This window comes from Salminus brasiliensis, chromosome 13 (genome assembly GCF_030463535.1).
Source record: "Salminus brasiliensis chromosome 13, fSalBra1.hap2, whole genome shotgun sequence".
In the NCBI taxonomy this organism is placed as follows: Eukaryota; Metazoa; Chordata; class Actinopteri; order Characiformes; family Bryconidae; genus Salminus; species Salminus brasiliensis.
In genome coordinates this window covers 21057579-21075988 of record NC_132890.1, presented here as the reverse complement: position 1 = coordinate 21075988, position 18410 = coordinate 21057579, and the positions used below count along the sequence as shown (strand labels likewise).

At 42.5% G+C, this 18410-nt stretch overlaps 1 protein-coding gene across 1 annotated transcript in view; it reads right to left on the bottom strand.

Annotated features, from left to right (window-relative positions):
- Positions 1 to 18410, bottom strand: part of LOC140575553 (SH3 and multiple ankyrin repeat domains protein 2-like) — a 125938-nt gene that overhangs the window by 16537 nt on the left and 90991 nt on the right. The window contains exons 16-23 of the mRNA XM_072695940.1: positions 17354 to 17489; positions 15676 to 15756; positions 15559 to 15567; positions 13289 to 13312; positions 10892 to 10951; positions 10376 to 10500; positions 7750 to 7861; positions 3609 to 5982 (exon numbers count right to left, since the gene is read on the bottom strand). Coding sequence (XP_072552041.1) covers positions 3609 to 5982; positions 7750 to 7861; positions 10376 to 10500; positions 10892 to 10951; positions 13289 to 13312; positions 15559 to 15567; positions 15676 to 15756; positions 17354 to 17489 — 2921 coding nt within the window. The remainder of the gene's footprint in view (positions 1 to 3608; positions 5983 to 7749; positions 7862 to 10375; positions 10501 to 10891; positions 10952 to 13288; positions 13313 to 15558; positions 15568 to 15675; positions 15757 to 17353; positions 17490 to 18410) is intronic.

The window sequence follows — 18410 nt, the reverse complement described above, 5'->3', positions numbered from 1 at the left end:
ACACTGGGAGAGAGATGTGAAGGTTTCAGTGAGAACATCTGCCGGCTGGTCTCCACATTCACTGAGCACTCTATACTGTCTGATTCTGAGGGGTTTCTGTGGTGTGTGCTGTGGACAGGTACAGTACCTGGAATTCGACCCTTCTTCTCTAGGGGGGCCGCCCAGGTGCTCGTTCAGTCTTGACAACTGCTCTCTTCTGGCTGGTCTCCCTCCGCGCACCATCAGGCCCCTACAACTCAACCAGAACGCAGCGGCACGGGTCGTATTCAATGTTCCTAAATTCAGCCATGTCACTCCACTGTTGCGTTCTCTTCACTGGCTTCCTGTAGCTGCTGCCCGCATCAGATTCAAAACCCTGACTCTGGCCTACAAAGCCAAGAACAGACCAGCCCCTCCATACTTGATGGCAATGGTCAAAAGCTGATCCGCACCTAGAGCCCTTCCAGCTTCAAGTACGGCTCGACCCGGCATCCCTTAAGATCCACGGAAGACAAGCGTCCAGGCTTTTTTCTGTCCTGCACCAAAGTGGTGGAACGAGCTTCCCCTGGGTGTCCGAACGGCAGAGTCGCTCGCTGTCTTTAAACGCAGACTGAAGACCCACCTCTTCAGAGAATACTTGGGTGAATAGCAAAGTATTATGGTCACCTTATTGACTTGTGTTTAGTAGTGTCTAAACTTAGATGTATCTCTATCAAACTAGCTGAGGTTTTTCTTGGGTAATTAGCAAAGCACATTTTTGAGTCGCTCTGGATAAAAGCGTCTACTAAATGCCTTAAATGTAAATGTAAATTCTGAAAAGGTGAGGTCTTCCTCGCCACCATGTTGTTCTGCTCTTCAAACTAAGCATAGAAGCTGTTCAGCACATCTGGAAGGGAGGCATCACTATCGCAAGCGGATAAGAGATAGAGGTATTTGGAATAGAGGTATAGAGGAATTTGGAAGGTATAGAGGAATTGTTTGTGTTTAAAAAGGTTTTCATGGGGTGATCATTAATGCCGGGCAATATTATCAGCCAAACCACATAATGGTAAAATACACAACAATTTATGCACAACAAGTTCAAATCCTAATAAAACACCACCGCACAAAAAAAGTTAAAAAACTAGTGAGTCAGATCTCATTTATGCTAAACTACAGCTGCTTCTGTTATCACCGGAGACAAACAAAAGGTTCATTTTCTGATGCTTATGCCTCCTATTCCTCTCCAGCACTGAATACAATCAACTGCAAAATGGCTACAATCTCATCTCCTCCTGATCCACAATGAGATACCGCTTTCAGCATTGTCAGCGACTGTCTTTCTCTTCCCTAATTGAGCTACTAATTTATCATAAAAGTGATTAATTTAATCTTAATTGCATCATCCCACAAGCAGCTGGCTGGATGCACAGTGTGGCGAGCCAAACCGCGAGCAGAAGAACAGTTTTAACTCCAACAGCTTCAGGGTGAAGTCATCAAACTCCCTATCTGCCTTGACCTCCGATATAGGTCTTGTATAGCACGCTGGCTCTGCCTTATTTATGATCAATAAATGAAGATTATTAAAAATATGACATTATTTTATTAATTCTCAGCTTTGACTTTCACAGGTGACGTGCATTGCGTTGTGAACTAGGGACGCTCTGATCCAGTTTTTCTATACCCTCAATCCAATCCCTAATAAAGGACCATTATGCTTGAGTGACTATTGTCCGATACTGTCCGATATTGTTCGATAAAAGGAGAACTACCTTGAGAACATTAGAAAAACACAGTGAGAGGAACTCTTGAGTTCCAATCAATCACAGTTCAAGTAAGATGTGCTGCTAATTGTGCTGCTGATTGCCATCAGCAGCCGGAGTCTGAGAGAGAACAACTAGCTGTGCTCTCATGTTGTTTTTGGTAACAGTTTAAGCACTGCAAAATGTGTGTGTAGAAACTCAGCTAATATCTCTTACTACTAACACAAGTGTTCAGCTACTGTCTGATAACGATCTTCACTACTTCAGACTGGGAATTACATCCATTATCAATGCCTATATACCAGGACATATAACTGATTTGGGCTTAAAATACCCTTAAATATCCTGTCCATTGTGCCTGGAGGGTCTATGATCCTGGTCCACTGGATCAGACTGAGACATCTCTAGCGACAACCAAACTGATGGATCGACTGTGACCCAGAAACTAGAACTGGTTTACAAACGGCATATAAACAATTATTTAAAAAAACAAACAATTATATCAAAAGTCATTTGAAAGTAATTTGCAAATCATTTTATTCTGTTCGCAATACAGCTTAGTCTACGTTATCATTGCCTACAGAGCACAAGAAAACTGACATAAGTAAATATGAGTGATAATCTCTTCAGAGCAGCTTGTTGCTTTAGACCGAATATCTGTATGTAAAATGAGTATCTGTTTGCCCTCCCCCTATGACACAGCCAATAAAAAAGCAGGAGCTGAAAAGGTCTCAGGTGTGGGATAAAGTTGCACTAACACACACATACACACACACACACACACATTTACCACAGTGTCCTTTTCAGCTCAAAAACACTGCCAAAATACATTATGGACAGATTTAATGGGGAGAACCTGATTAAAATTAGATACAACATATTTTACTACAGTGACGATTCCTACAATACAATTCCTAAGAGCATAAGGAAGAACCACTAAGAGGAACCTCAAAAGGGGACTGAGAGAAGAAGGCTCAACAGGAGAACCTCACTCAGAATAAGAGGAGGAACCACTAAGAGTCCATAGGAGAGCATCTCTTAGAAATTGAGGAAGAACCAGTGAGACGAAGCAAGACTCAAGAACCTCCTTGAGAACATTAGCAAAACACAGTGACAGGAACTTTGTGTTCGAGCACCTTAGTCTGAATATGAGGTGAAATCACTGAGGAACTCCTCATCTCCTTTAGAACAACAAAGTGTCTTTAGCAGTGCAGGCTACCCCTCTTAATCCACAGCATTTGCCCATATGGTGGTCTCCACTAGCAAGCTACTAATAAAATAATACTGCTCACAGCTCCTAAAAACTTTTATTACTATTTTTAGTCAACCTCTAGAAATTTCTACCATAAAGGTTTTATGTTGAAAATGATGATGATGAGGTCTTCTTGTTGTGCTATGGAGCAGATAGGGCTTTCAAACTCCTGATGCCTTGCTGTATCCAATGTATCTGGCCAGTCTAGGCACACTGTGTACCTCGTGTAGTGGTGATAAAAATTCCAGTGGTATTGTTCCATTTATCTGTTCACAAAACCACTCACACACACTGCCACAAACAGTGAAAACAGCTCTACCCTCGCTCTCATTCGCCTTCCCATCCATGTAAGTGCCTCTACAGACCATTTAGTTTAACTCAGGCGCATCTGCACTCATCCCTCGAAGCAGTCGAGTGAATTACTTTAAAGTTGAGCAATGAGACCTGTGTTCACATCAGGATAAAACAAATGGGAGAATTTGAAGAAATTCAGATTCCGAACATGCTTGTCTTCATTCAACACAATGTAACAAATCAGCACATCCAAAAAAACAGTTTTTACAGTTTGGTCATATATCAAAGCAAAGGGGGCTATTGTGAAGCCGAAACACCTGAATGGTACTGTTGTGACTCACCTGGTCGCGAAGCTCCTGGGTCCAGTCGGGGAATCAAGCGAGTCTCCTTGTTTGGGCAATTTGTCCCGGTTCATGTGCTGCAGGATGGAGCTCAGTTCGTTGATTACATTGGCCTTAGGATCCGGATTTGATGAGGGTGGGCTCCGGAGCTCTGGAGGGTCTCCCCAAAGCTTGGAGCTTCTCTGAGTGGGTGTTTTGGGCAGTTCTGACTGGGCAGCACCATCTGGTGGTGGAGGTGGGGCAGGGGGTGGTTGACTGAAGGTCTCAGAACCTTCCTCGATCAAGGGATCCCTGTAAAGTGCATTGCTTTTGTTGATGATGGGCTTCATTTTTGGTTTTGGCGGTACAGGAGGCCGGTCCACCAGGAATGCCTGACCATCTGCATAGACTGTGCAAGTGTCCAGTGCTTCGCCACCTTCTGACGACAGCGTTGAGATGCTGGATACAGTCGAGATGGTGCTGGTGGTCTCTAAGTGGGGGTCTCCGCTACTCCGACTGTCCACTTCTTCGATTCCTGAGTCCGTGATGGGCTCAAAGCTCTCAGGAGGTGGTGGGGGGTAACTAGGAGGGGGCATACAGTTTGAAATCCCAATCGGACGCTTATGTTCTGCACCAAGTTGTGGAGGTGCATGAGGATGGTACGGAGGCAAGGGTCCACCAGTCATACTGTTTTTCCTCTGCTTCAGAATTTCTGCTATCTGGTCCTCAGGGATATCAATGCTGTTGGCGAACTCCAATGGAGGAGGTAAGGGTTCGGCGAACACAAACTCCTCATCGATATCCACCGAAGCCAAGGGTGGTGGGGGGATACGGAAGGGAAGTTTGATGGGTTCGTCAATGGAGCTGCCGGCTGTGATGCTTTTTGTTTGGTGCAGAACAGGCGGCTGAGAGTTGGGCACTGTGGGTTTGGTACCTGAATCTCTTGTTTCTGTGGGTACACTGTCTTGTAGTGGGACACCCTCCTGTTTCCCTCCATCACCTGTGCTGTTTTCCTTGGGCTTAATGCCATCTACTGTGTGCACCATCAGCAGCCCTGCTGACTTCTGCTGTGATGTGTCCACAATGTCAATCAGCATGTTTTTGTTCTTTTCTTCAGTTTGCTTGCCATCTTTAATACCATCTGCTTCGTATTTAGACTCTGTCATTTGTCTCCGCAGACCACCTCGACCCATGGACCGGTTCAAATTGGCCCCGATGCCTGAGCGGAGCTTCGTGTCAATGAAGAGTGGCTGATTGAGGTCCGGTTTCTGGGACTCCACCTTTGGTGGAGGTGGAGGGGGCTGTGATGGCTCTTTCATTGCTCTGTCCCGGGCAGCCAAAGCCAGTGCAAGAGGGGAGTTGGGGTCCAAAGATTTGCCTGTAACCGGATGTAAGTAGCCTCCACCATTGGAACTGTAGGTCTTTACAGACGCTGGGAGGCTGACTGGACTGTCTAGATCGGGGCAGTTCCTAGTGCGTGTATGGAGAGGTTCACGCACAATTGTGGGTTCAGGGGTGTTAAAGTCTGTCACATTTCCCCCACCACTGCTATTGCCACACTCACTTCCACCTCCCTGTGCCGCACTCAGCAATGAAGCTGGTGGTGCCATAAGTGTCCGTAGTCCCTCATTATTCGCAAACATGCCCTCATCTATGGACTTGGACTGCCGCAATCGAGGTGCAGGAGTGGGACAATCCTCATCCCCTAAATCTGTGGACATAAAGGCTGGGGAGTTCCTTCGTGCTTCCAGGCGCTTTTCTCGGTCGCGAACCGCCCCAGCAATAGCAGCTGCAAATGGGTTATTGACATTGAGGCTGTCTTCAGGTCGCAGCTGGCCACCAGAGTGCTCCGGAGTGCTTGTCTCAATCTCCATGCTGCTACCCTGGCTGCTTTTGCCGCTGCTGCTGGTGGACGGTTCTTTGACGATGATGGTGGGAATTGGGATCGAGCAGGTTTTCTCTGGACTGTCCTCCACATTTGGCTGCTTTACCAACATGCCTTTTCGTCTGGCTGGCTTGGCAGGGACGTAAAGTGCCTTGTTGCCAACTTCAGAGTATGGGTTCTCAGGTACAGATGCCCTGTTCCGATTGCGGTTGTTCTGCTGGGAGTTCTGGGTGTCAAATTGTTCAGAGTTTTGCCGCTGGAACGCAACCCGGTCTCTGCGAATGGTGCCAGTGCCGGCGTTGCCATACCCTCTGCCCACTGAAGGCTGGGCGAAGCCCGGCTGGCTAGGGCTGTAGCCTCGGCCAGTGGGGGCACTAGGGTTGAAAGGGGGTGATGGAGGGGAAACACCTGGTGGAGGCGGGATGTCTTCTGACGTGTCGGGCATAGAGAGGCTCCGCGTGAACTTCAGCAAAGGAGGAGTCAGGAACTGCTTCTCCTCCTCCGTAATCCCTAAGCAATATAAAAAGGGTACATATTTGGTACAAGAGGCTAGAAATTGTATTATGCCCTGAGATACTGGCCATGTTGGAACAGGGCCAGTTTCACTGTGAAAATCATTTAAGGAAATCAAAGAACAACTTTGGATGGTCCACTGCCAATGCACAGCAGACACCAATTAATCAGACCAGAGAGTTCATTAAGAATAATTCAAACATTTGTAGACAGGCCATAAGGGACCATCAAACACGCCACACTGAAAACCTGTCTTCTGTTCTTGCACAGTGGGTGCTGTTGTGGATCTGCCATCAAGGCCCTCTGCAGCTTTTAATGTATAGCCATGTTCAGCCTTTAGTCTTCTTTAATACATCAAACATTAATACGCAGTAATTTAATCAGTGTTTCCAGTACTGAACTAGGGCTGTCTTTCAGGGTAATGTTTGAGTTAGATGAACCCAAGCTAGTGGTTTATAATACTGGACCAAACAGAATGTGGATGTAGGTGATTGAGGGAATAGATATTACAATATTTGCTCAAAGAGCTTATGCTTACCAGGGCTGAATCTATTTTTTTTTTTCTTCCAATTAGTCAATTAAGCTAATGACTAATTAATTGATTATTATAAAGGGGTAAATTTGGTTTTGTGTGTGTGCTTGATTAACCATAAATATGGAAATATATATATTTTTTATTTTTATTTTTGTATAATCTCCTCTTAAAAAACACATAGTATGCACCTCGGGGGATTCTTCTGCAACAGAATATATGTTAAAGCAAATGGAGTATTCATATTTTCACTAAAATTCTAGACTTTATTATACGCATTATTTATTAGACAGAATTATTTAATCACTGGCAAATGTAACTGTACTGGAAAATAGTTCAAATGATTTACTGGCTGTAGCTGCAGGCTCTAATGTTAGTTTAAGCTATTCTTAAACTAACATAATGCACAACGTAAAGTAAATCCAACCATATCTTGCAGTCAGTCACTGTCCTCATACCAAACAGGCAGGGAACATCAATCAGAGTGGAGATTGTGATGTACAGAAAAGGCAACGTCAACGCCATAACCCCCTGCTTTAGGCCACATGGTCAAGGCCAACAGGCAAGGAGAAGTCGACCATGAATAATATTACCACATATTAAAATGCACTTGCTGATCATGCCATTTCTTCTCCGGAATGTGTAATTAGATCTAATGGCTCCATCAAAGGAATCTGAAGTGGCAAGCAGATCAGCCTAATTTAACGATAATCGAACTTAATGAACTGGTGAGACGAAGCCGGCTGTGCGCTGAAAGTGTAATGAACCCTGGGAATAGCAATCACGTAAAACATATAAATAGATCCGCAGGTTAAAAAAAGGCTGTGCGGAACCGTTTTCTACCCAGCAAAGCAAATCGAGTCATGAAGGGACCACGTCACTGAATCCGTATATAGCCCAGGCAAGTCTTTAAGCAACATCCTGCAGCATCTGAAATACACTCTGAAATACTATAATTAGCCTGAATGAGTCAGGAATGTTTTAAAGTCGTGAATGGTTCTTACTGAGAACACGGCAGTGCTGTTTATCAGTAAACTTCCCCAGGATCAGTTAATCATGCTAGCATTGCTGTGGGTGCAGTAGAACCCAATACAGCAATTCAAAAGCAGAAAATAGTTCATTTATACTCCAGATGCAGTTATTTAAGACATGTTTGGTGTACAGATGGGCAAACGTATCAAACCATTCCACAGATTATTGCCAGATGGCTATATTCTGAAAGTTTTGCTTACCTATGGACTTCTGCCTCCTCATCGTGCCCTTAGGTACACCTAGATATGCCGCCTGGGGGCCTCCAGGAACAGTGGGTGGGACGACAGCTACCCCTTGCCGCTCATACATGGACTGTATGGAAATATAAGGTTTAGTATAAACACACACACACACATATACACTCATTCCATCGTTAATTTAGTATAGCAACTGTTGGACAGGCTAGCTTGCAATTAGCGACAAGACCATAAATGAGGTCAGAATGTTGGATGATCATTACCCCACCTCATTGAATAGAGGACCATCATTCCAGAGAACACAGTTCCCTGGCATTACCATGGGGCCAATAGGTTATTTGCTCCAGAGATTCCTATTGTATTGGCAATACAGAGACTAGACAGTGTTTGTGTGTGTGTCAGCAATAGGTGCGACGTAAGATGTGCATTCATTAGAAGGATGCAAAAGTATGTGGACACCTGTTCCTTGAGTTTTTAATATTATTAATAGTATTAATAGGAGGTTTGTCCCTATTTGCTGCAGTAACAGCATACCTTATCTCAAAGGCATTTCATGGAACTCCATCATTCCAGAGAACACAGTTTTATAGCTCAACAGCCCAATACTGGGGGGCTGTATACCCCTCTAGCTCAGGAACAGTGATCTTAGGCTCACACATGGCTGTTAAGAGCATCCCATTCTATTTGTCTATTCCTTTTATAGAAATTACACAAGCTGTGTATGAGCAACTAAACATGTGTCAGCAATAGACATGTGTTGATGTTCAATAGTAAATAGGTGGGGGTACCTATCATTGTATTACGTTTGGCACATTCATAGTCAGCAGTGGGTGCACCTTGGCATCTTAATTCAATCATTAAAAGGGTTGTCTGGATACCTTTGGGATGAGTGAATACCTGAATCCACTCATCAGCCAATTACCAGAACTGTCATGAGTGTTAAATTGATTTAGGCATGTTAGACCACCTAAATGTTGAACACTGCAGCACTGTGACCCTTCAGCACAGATGACTGACCTTTCTATGTAAAGCCTCTATTACACATGGTCTTTTACACAAAAATTTCCTGATAATTTACTGTCTCTGCCTCCTCTGTCTTAAGCTCTGTCTAAACTCGTCACCCATCTGAGAAGCTACAAAGGCAGAGGTTCAAAAGTTAGCATGGGTCAAAATGTTCTGGACCACTGCTACACTCTGTTCTAGGACAGCTATAAGGTACAATCTCATCCACTGTTAGAAAAGTCAGACCATGCAGCCAAAATATAAACAAAGACTGAAATGGGAAGTTCCCCCTCCGAGGGAGGTTGTGAGCTGGACGGACCAATCGGTGTCCACTCTGCAGGACCCGCTGAATGACACAGAGTAAGTTCCGATGCAGTTCTGATGACGTCAACATGTTTATGGAAGTGGTGGTGGGATTTGTTGGGAATGAATGATACGAATGATACGGTCCCAAAAAACACAGTCAAGATGTTTCCCTACCAGAAGCTGCGGGTGGATAAAACCATCTGCGATGCTCTAAACTCTTGCACTGCTGCCTACAACGCTGGGCTACATCATTATGAACATGGACAAGTACGTCAGAGGTAGCGCCCCTTCACCATCATGGAGAGGGATGTTCCGAGCTTCCTGAACTGAGCTCCCTGACCTGCAGACCATCTACACCAAGCACTGCTGGACCAAGCACTGCTGGACCAAGCACTGATGGACCAAGCACTGCTGGACCAAGGCCAGGAAAACAGTGAAGGACCTCAACCATTCCAACAATGGAATATTTTCTCAGTTGGCATCAGGGGAGCGCTTTCGCTCCTTGAAGGCAAACACAGAAAGGATGCGGAGGAGCTTCTTCCCGCAGGCCATTAGGGTCCTGAACCAGGGTGCTACTCAACTACAACTACCTCACTTACATAAATGAAACACTGGACTTTGCACTGGTCAAAACTTCAGTCAGATACAGATTATTGTATCTATTCTCCCACTCATTGCGTAGCATTATGTGGCACTCCATTCTTTTTAACACTTTACATTCTTACCATTTTTATAATTCTTAAATTACATCATATTTGATAGGATTTTATCCTTGTTTTTGATTTGTCTATATTAACATTCTTCCCTTGATTTCTATCCTTATTGTTTCACGTGATCAGACAGTTATCAAAGCATTTTACCATCAGTCGGTACAGGGTTATTTAGACATTTACTAAGCGTCATGTTTGGCTGGTCACTATTTTTTTTTTACCAAAGCATACCACTGACATTTCATTAATAACCCAGCAAACTATGTCAACTTATTACCTGTATTCTATTATTTAAATGCAGTTTTTAGTATGGTGGCTTGTGATACGCTAACAATGGCCTAACGTCTTCTTTGAGATAACCCAGCCTTACTAAAGATACAAAGTGTAATCAGGCAGTAAGTTGCTATTGATCCCTTTGCAAGTTCGATGTAGCTGCCTGTCCTACATATTCAAATGCTCATTCCAGAGGAAATCTTGGTAACGTCACTCCTGTTAAACAGGATTTTCATTGCATTAAATGCAGTTAATGGGTAACTGGTACCCCAGTGTGAAAGATGGAGTAAAATTAACACTGCTAAATTGGAAGCAGTGAGAAGGAGCAGTGGACTTACATTGAAATCTGTAGGTGTTGCTATACAGCGGCTGGATGGCCGGGGCTTTATGGTGGCCACCCTCATGTCCGCTGAGGCGTTGTCCCTGCCAGTCTTCTGGGCTGGTGCTACTTCATCTACTTTATCTGAAACAGACAGCGAAACCCCCAAACTGAACAACAGACCAGAAAACAAAAACATCCGTTAACCTCTACAGAAGAAGTAAAACAAAGGAAAACGAAAACCTCCATTGCGCCAGAAAGCCAATAATGGGTAGTTATTTTCTCATCAAAGGAGAAGACTTTTGATGAGATTAAAATAAATAAATAAACAAATAAATAAAAATAAAAAAAGAAACCAATGAAAAAAGGGCATAAAGAGACCGGTCAGTGCCCAAAGCCGTGCAAGCTCCTCAAAGTTCAGATCCAAGTTTTTTTTGTGTTAGCCACTGCCACCCTAGCAAGCTGCATGCTAGCAAGTCCTGCTTGTATAGTTTAGTCTGATCTTTTGAAAGCCTCCATGCATTTGGGTGATTACTTAGTGTGACTTGAAATACAATCCTCTTCTTCAGACCCTCAACATTAGAAGACTGAGCATCTACACAGAGACGGAAGAGAAGAAGATTCAGAGAAGGACTCAGACGCTAAACACTCTAAACATGCTAACCACACACATTCAGACTTCTATATACACATACATACATGTAAAGATGCACACACACTATATATGTAAAAACTGATGTCACACTAAATCCTAAAACTAGTCAGCATAACAGCATAACTAGCTAAGGCTTTTCTTGGGTAAATAGCAAAGCACTTTGTAAGTCGCTCTGGATAAGAGCGTCTGCTAAATGCCGTAAATGTAAATGTAAATGTAAATTTTTCTCATTTTGAGATTTTGAGAATTTGAGAATATTATATGATGATTAAACTTATTTATAGATATTTTACTTCACTTATATGTATATATGTGTGTGTGTGTATATATATATCTATATATATTTTTTATTTTTATTTAAGAAAATACTGACTTGTCAATAATATATGACAACCTTTCCAGATACATGAACTTAAAAAAGCTTACACTTTATATATATATATAACCCTAGCATCTGTCCAGTGTTGACCTGTAAACACAAGGACTAGCCGCGTTACTAAAAGTTACTTGCATACTAACAGTGTCCCCTTGTGGAGAATTGTTGTTTGCCTTCTAAATAGGAATAGGTGTGTGAGTGAGTAAGTGAGGTCATTAAAAGCCAGGTCCAACAGCTGCTTAGCGTCTAAAATAGGAAAATAGGAATAAAAACATTATAGAAACACAGACTAAACAATAAGGTCGCCCCCTCTGCAAATACTGTAATTTCATTGGCTGTCAGCAGCGCAAACTTCAATTCGGACGTGTTTGATGATTTCACAGCCAGGTTGCTGGTAAAAAGCACTTTACCCTACCTTTTACTGCATTAAAAAACAACAACAAACAAACAAGCAAACAAACGAGAACAGAAATACTGGTATTTGTGAGAATGAATGGTATAGGTGTCAACAGAGGTTTGAGTTTCCAACATAATGACAACTAGATACCCTAGAAGCACTATGTACCTATGTGTCACAAGCTTGTAAACAGTGAAATTCCCAAAACAAACACCTTCACAACTCTGTTTGCACTGATTTGCATCTGCAACACATTACTGCATGATGACATGTGGATAGTGAAGTTCCAGTCAGCTGTAAAATACCATAATTCCTTCCAGTACACCAGTAGCATTACGTATACAACATGCAAACTAGTTCATGTACTGATAGTGACTGCATTAAAGACCTGCCTTAAAGGAATACTTCAGTACTTTTCAGCCTAATTTCTATCTGCTGTATCAGTAGTGGTAGTTTTACAATGAATAATAACTTCAACCTGTTCCTGTATTTGGAAAAGAACAGAACAGCTGTGTATTAAGAACATGCATTTGTTCTTACATTTGTTCTGTATTCAGTGTTTAAAGAGTGTAACTGTTTTTAGGGATGGATAGTGTGATTGGAATCACATTCATTTTATGATTTGTCTGATATGTGAAGCTCATATGAGCTGATATGTTTATTGAACTCCAGAAGAGCAGAGTATTTAGGTAACGCTGGACTCATGCAAGCTTTATATATACGTTATATGTGTCCATATGTGCTGATCCAGGTGGCTTTAGTCCTAATTTCTACAGTTTAGAAATTTGTACATATCACCATCCACAGATAAGGCCATGAACAATACTGGATATCAGCATTGGCCCACAATTCCCATAGCAGTGTTATAGTCTCAAGTGTTTACAGAATTTCCCATCTGCCCACTGGTTTCTATTAGACATCTGTTTCAATATTACAGTTGCAACGTTAGATTTTTTTCATGTTATGATAACCGTTTCAGTAAAAGTCACGAATTTACGGTATCACAGTATGCGGTATTTCACAATTCCTACACTTTTTGTACTTGTTCTTTCTCTTGTTATTATTATGCATTGACTGACTTTTCCCAGCTATTTTTTTAATTATAGATGAATTGGCTGATTATTTCCTCCATTAATAAAGTGCTTGTTTGTGTTTTAAACTCTGAAAATAGGAACCCATTGGTGGGATTCTTTGTTCGGTTGCATTTTTGTCTTATGAAAGCAAAAGCATCAAATTTCATACCATGGTATACCTTACAACAGTAAACCTCTGCATCAATAATCAAGACAGTGGGTTTTCTGCTCAGTTCAGAATGAAGTTCAAAAAGACACATCAGAATGGCTGGTTTTTGGTATTTAAGCCTATGCTACAGACACAGCAGATATAGATCAGGTTAAGCAACACTTAAGAAGTGCGTCTCTAACATACACTAATCTAAATGTGTTCCAGGGTCCAAAGAGGTGGTCAGTGATTTGGGCTGGGTGTAAAAGGGGCTAAAACTTACCACCTTTCTTTTTCCTCAAGGTGGCTGAAGAGAGAGAGTAAAAATCACACTGCACATGTCAAGATCAAGTCAGGTTCCTTCTCTCAAACAGCTTCTCTATTTACTACTTCCACACTCATTCAGACACTGAATATGAGCGGTAAATCCAGTAGCAGGGTCAGGCGTGCTGCCTGCTGCAGGACAACACAATACAAAAGCTGCTGCACTGAAATTAAAATGTTCATGCATGGGAGTCAAACACCAACAGCTGCCCATGCCAGACCTCAACAATACAACATAGTACACACATTTCATGCGAATACAAAGTGTTAAAATATGAAAAAATCTGTACTGTGTTGAGTTTCCGGAAAACAATCAAACTTGCCAAATAACGAACAAAGAATTAAAGAAAGAATTGGTTATTCGAGTGTTTTCTGAAGAGCTTCGTAGACCGAACTGTTTTTGTTGATAAAAGCACATTTAAATATTAGAAATAACGTTATTATACTGATTCTGAAATGTGACTGGCTGAGGAATGTTCTCAAATACACGCATATAACAACATTAATCAACTACAATCTATAAGAATGCAATGAATAACTTAAAATAATTAATAGTTATCAATAATATTAGTTTGAAAATATTAATTATATGTATTATTATTACTTTAATATCCCGTTTTCATACAAATCCATCCCCCAGAATTAGTGCCCTTTGGCTTTTGGATGTCAAAATAAAGCTTTGTGGTTTGGTTAACAGTGCACATCACACAAACATCTGTATCTTTATGTATGTATTTAATCATTCATCAATTATTTATTTATTTACTTTCTCACTAGGAGCGCACACACAAGCTCAGAATTCCTATGCAGAAACAGATTCTATTCAGTGTGAGACTGAGCAGTGATTTGGTCATACTTTACATCCCATTTTGTCATACATCTAATGCAACTATAACTGTGCTACTCTGAACTGTAAGTGTCTGAAGTGTAATAATGTGACTGGAATGTAAATGAAAAGTGTTAATATCTCTGTAATTATTCATGTAATAACTTTTACACAGAGCTGCAAAATTGCAGAATTCGCTCCAGCCTCTTCAGGGTTAATCTCAGCGTCACACACCAGGACCACAGACATACAGAAGCTCAATCACTCGACTAAAAACAGCACAGGCAACACAGTCATGCTTCCAGCTGAGGGAATGTGTTTTCAGTAGGGGTGTAAAAATGCACAGCTTCAGCGTGATACATTAACGTGAACGTAGTGATACTAGAATATCACAATCAATTATTCATCAGAATAATTATCATCTATTATAGTCGCATCTAATACAGTATTCACTCAAATTCTTTAACCATTCAAAAAATGCTTGGTGCAGAAACCAAGCATACCAAAACACTGAAAAAGGAACTGAATCGTAGTAAAATATGATGCATTGAATGATTTTTAAAAAAAAATCAGTTGAATCAAATCATCAGATTTACACCCCTGGTAATCATGCATATCTGTGTCAGTGGTGTAACTATCAGCAGGGCATGAACAACAATTATGAGTGGGGCCAATATGACTGTATTTTATTGTTGTTGTGATAAGTTTTGTTACCTTGATAAACAATACACTGCTCTAAAGGTCCCTACCATAGGGACCTTTATATATATATATATAAAATCATAACTATTATTTTTGGCCTGATACTGAAATTATGGCTCATAATTACAGTTTTAAGTGTGTAATCAGCAGTGTTGGGAATTTCCCCTCTTCTACACTCCACACTTAACCCTGCCAGCCTCTCTCTGTTTAACTGTTATGGTGGATGTTGACCAGAGCGCACTATTGTGAATTCTGAGGTAAAAAGAAGATTTTTACAAAAAGTTTTACAAAAGTTTCAATTTTGGATTTGCTATAGTCTGAAGTTGGCCTCTTGGTCACTGGCTTGTTATTGGAATTTCCTGTTCCACCTTAAATGCTGCAGCTGGTACATTTTGGCTCCGGAACTGAAAAAGAGCTGCTGCTCTTTTTAAGGTGGAATATTCCAATTCTTTTATTATCACATTTTGAAATGTATTTATATTTGAATTTAAATAACTACTAAAAGTATCTAATTATGATACTGCTATCAAGACACAATAAGGTGTTAATTATCAGATATCGTATTGAGCCATCTACATTCTGTACAGTCTGGAGCACCACTATGATTGAGAGGGTTTGCATTGGAGCCCAGATGTTAGTTAGGCCACTGCTGCATTCAGCCTTAATGTTACAGGCTGAAGAATCAGAACACTACTGCTTACCTTTTTCCACTGGAGATATCAACACAAACAAACCAATCAATCAATCAATCAGAGCGGACTGATATGCAAAGGACAAATAGAGAAACCAAGTGTGTATGTGTGTGGGTGGGGGCTTACCTAACTCCTCTAGCTCAGATGTCATAGATTTGGAGCGCATGGACAGGGCGGTGGTTGGAGCTCTTTTTGGAGGAGGTGGTGCTATAGAAAGAGAGAGAGAGAGAGAGAGAGAGAGAGAGAGAGAGAGAGAGGTTCACTCACTGGCCACTTTATTAGAAACCCCTACCTTGTGCCTACACTCACTGGCCACTTTATTAGAAACCCATACCTTGTGGTTCCACTCACAGGCCACTTTATTAGAAACCCCTACCTTGTGCCTACACTCACTGGCCACTTTATTAGAAGCCCATACCTTGTGCTTCCACTCACTGGCCACTTTATTAAAAAACCCTACCTTGTGCTTCCACTCACTGGCCACTTTAATAGAAACACCTACCTTGTGTTTCCATTCAGTAAATGGTGAAGCACAGTCAGTGAGAGCGTATTACACAGTACTGGAATGAGGGAATGTGTGCATCATTCCGATTCCCAAACTCTGAATCACCCTCTCTCTCTCTCTCTCCCTCTCTCTCTCTCTCTCTCATCTCTCTTTCTATCTCTCTCTCTCTTTCTGGCATTCCAGACTCCCCTGTGGCCTAATCTCTTTGGCCGTGCTGACCAGGCCAGCAGGACGGCGCTCTTGAGTGTGTGAAGTGGCAGATGGCCACTCTGTGGTGCTAGTCTGAAAGCGCTGTGTGCCAAACGGGCGTTCGGCAGGACTTTGGCAGCGCAGGCTGGCACTCGGTACATGCCCTCTGATGAACGCATTATGTCCTTAAGCTCGGCACCCAGCCCAGAAGAGCTACTACCCAAACACAGCCTGACCTAAAACACACCATTCAGATCTACAGCGACACGATACACACACACACATAGGCAGAAGAGACAGAGACGGAAACCCAAGCAACTTCCGTTTCTGTTCAGCACCAAAGTACACTATGTGGACACCTTTTTTTCCAGCATTTTTTCTGAAATCAAAGGTATTAGCTAGGTGTTTGCAGCCCCCCTTCCTTTGCTGGGGGTGGGGGGGGGGTGCAAATCTACTCTTCTGGGAAAGGCTTTGCACTAGATGTTGGAACATTGCTGCAAGGAGGATTTGATTGAATTCAGCTCCACGGGAGCAACAGTGAGATCAGGTTCCGATGTTCGATGATTAGTTCTATCATTTCAGCTCATCCCAAAGAAATTGGACATAGCTCCATCTATCACTCCAGAGAACCCCACAGCCCAGTGCTGGAACCAGGTGCCAGAACCAGGTGCACCTAATGCTGTCATATGCTTTCATAGAAAAGCACTGACCAACAGAACTGGAGCAACTGCGAGCACATGACCCTGAGGTCATCATATCCAATGCCGAGCATGTTCTAGAGGGGTATAATGCCCTCCAGCACTGGGCCGTGAGATTCCCTGGAGTGCTGGACAGAGCACCCTCCAATACCTTTGGAATGAGTTTGAGTGGCAGAACTGCAGCAGAACTTCACTGATACTTTTATAAGGCTGAATGCAATCAAATTCTCCTCACAGCAATGTTGCAACATTTACTTTGAGTAGAGGCTGTTCCTGCAGCATAGAGGGATAAACTCCCAGCTTATACCCTTGATTTCAGAAGAAATGCAGGAGGAGCAGCTGTCCACAAACCTTTGGACACACATTTGACATGGAGCTGCAGTGCTGAGTGTTGTCCTATAGGGGGTGCTACCTTTTTTCCTGGTGGTGTCGTCATGGTCCAGGTTTCTGGTCACTGTCACTACTTTAATGATCAGCCGGTTTCCTCCCTGTCGGATCATGTTCACCACCTGCCTGTGGCCCACTTTCACCACGTTCTCCTGATTCACCTGGAAGACACGTACACACACTATCATTATCAGGAGCCTTTTACTGCTAATGTTCAAGCTTGGCGTCGTTCACACACACAACCTTTAAAGAGTATTTCAGCGTTAAAGTGCAGTTTAACAGGACAGAACATGCTGACCGTCAATGACTAAGAGCTCCTTTCACTCCCAACACTAAGCTAAACACTCAGCTGTTAAACTAAAGCCCTGCAGTAGTGCTCCTCTCTGCCAACAGTGTGCTAGAAACTCACTGTTTTCCCCTGATGTATGGGCTGCAATATGCAATATGTACACTCACTCCAGACTCCTTTAACCCTTAATGCTCCGAGACCTGTATGCAAGGAAAGGAGCCAGGAACCACCGGTTAAACTTCTACCGGCAAAATGAATCACTAAAAGCAATAATGTGTAGCCACCGTTTGCTGTAATTAGAGCTGCAAGTGACTCTGGATATGTCTCTATGAACTTGCCACATCTTGCCACTGGGATTTTTGCCCATTCCTCAAGGCAAAACTGCTCCAGGTTTCCGCTGGTGAACAGCAATTTTCAAGTCTGACCACAGATTCTTTGATTAGGCCATTCCAATACATTTACACATTTCCGCTTAAACCACTCAAGTGTTACCGCTGGTCTCTGTGCTGCCTCTCTGATTAATGCCCTCCTTGCCGGTCTGAGGGTCTGTGGGCGGCTCTCTCTTGGCAGGCTTGTTGTGGTACCATGTTCTTTTCATTTGATGATAATGGATATGATGGTGCTCTGGGGAGATCATCATAGATCTGTATATATTTTTTAACCCAACACTGACTTGTGCTTCTCTACAACTTTGTCCTTAAATATCAAGTGTCTCAGTTGTTCGAATTTTGGATTACTGATCATAGGATTGTGGGTTTGACATCCAGGTCCACCAAGCTGATGCTAATGAGCC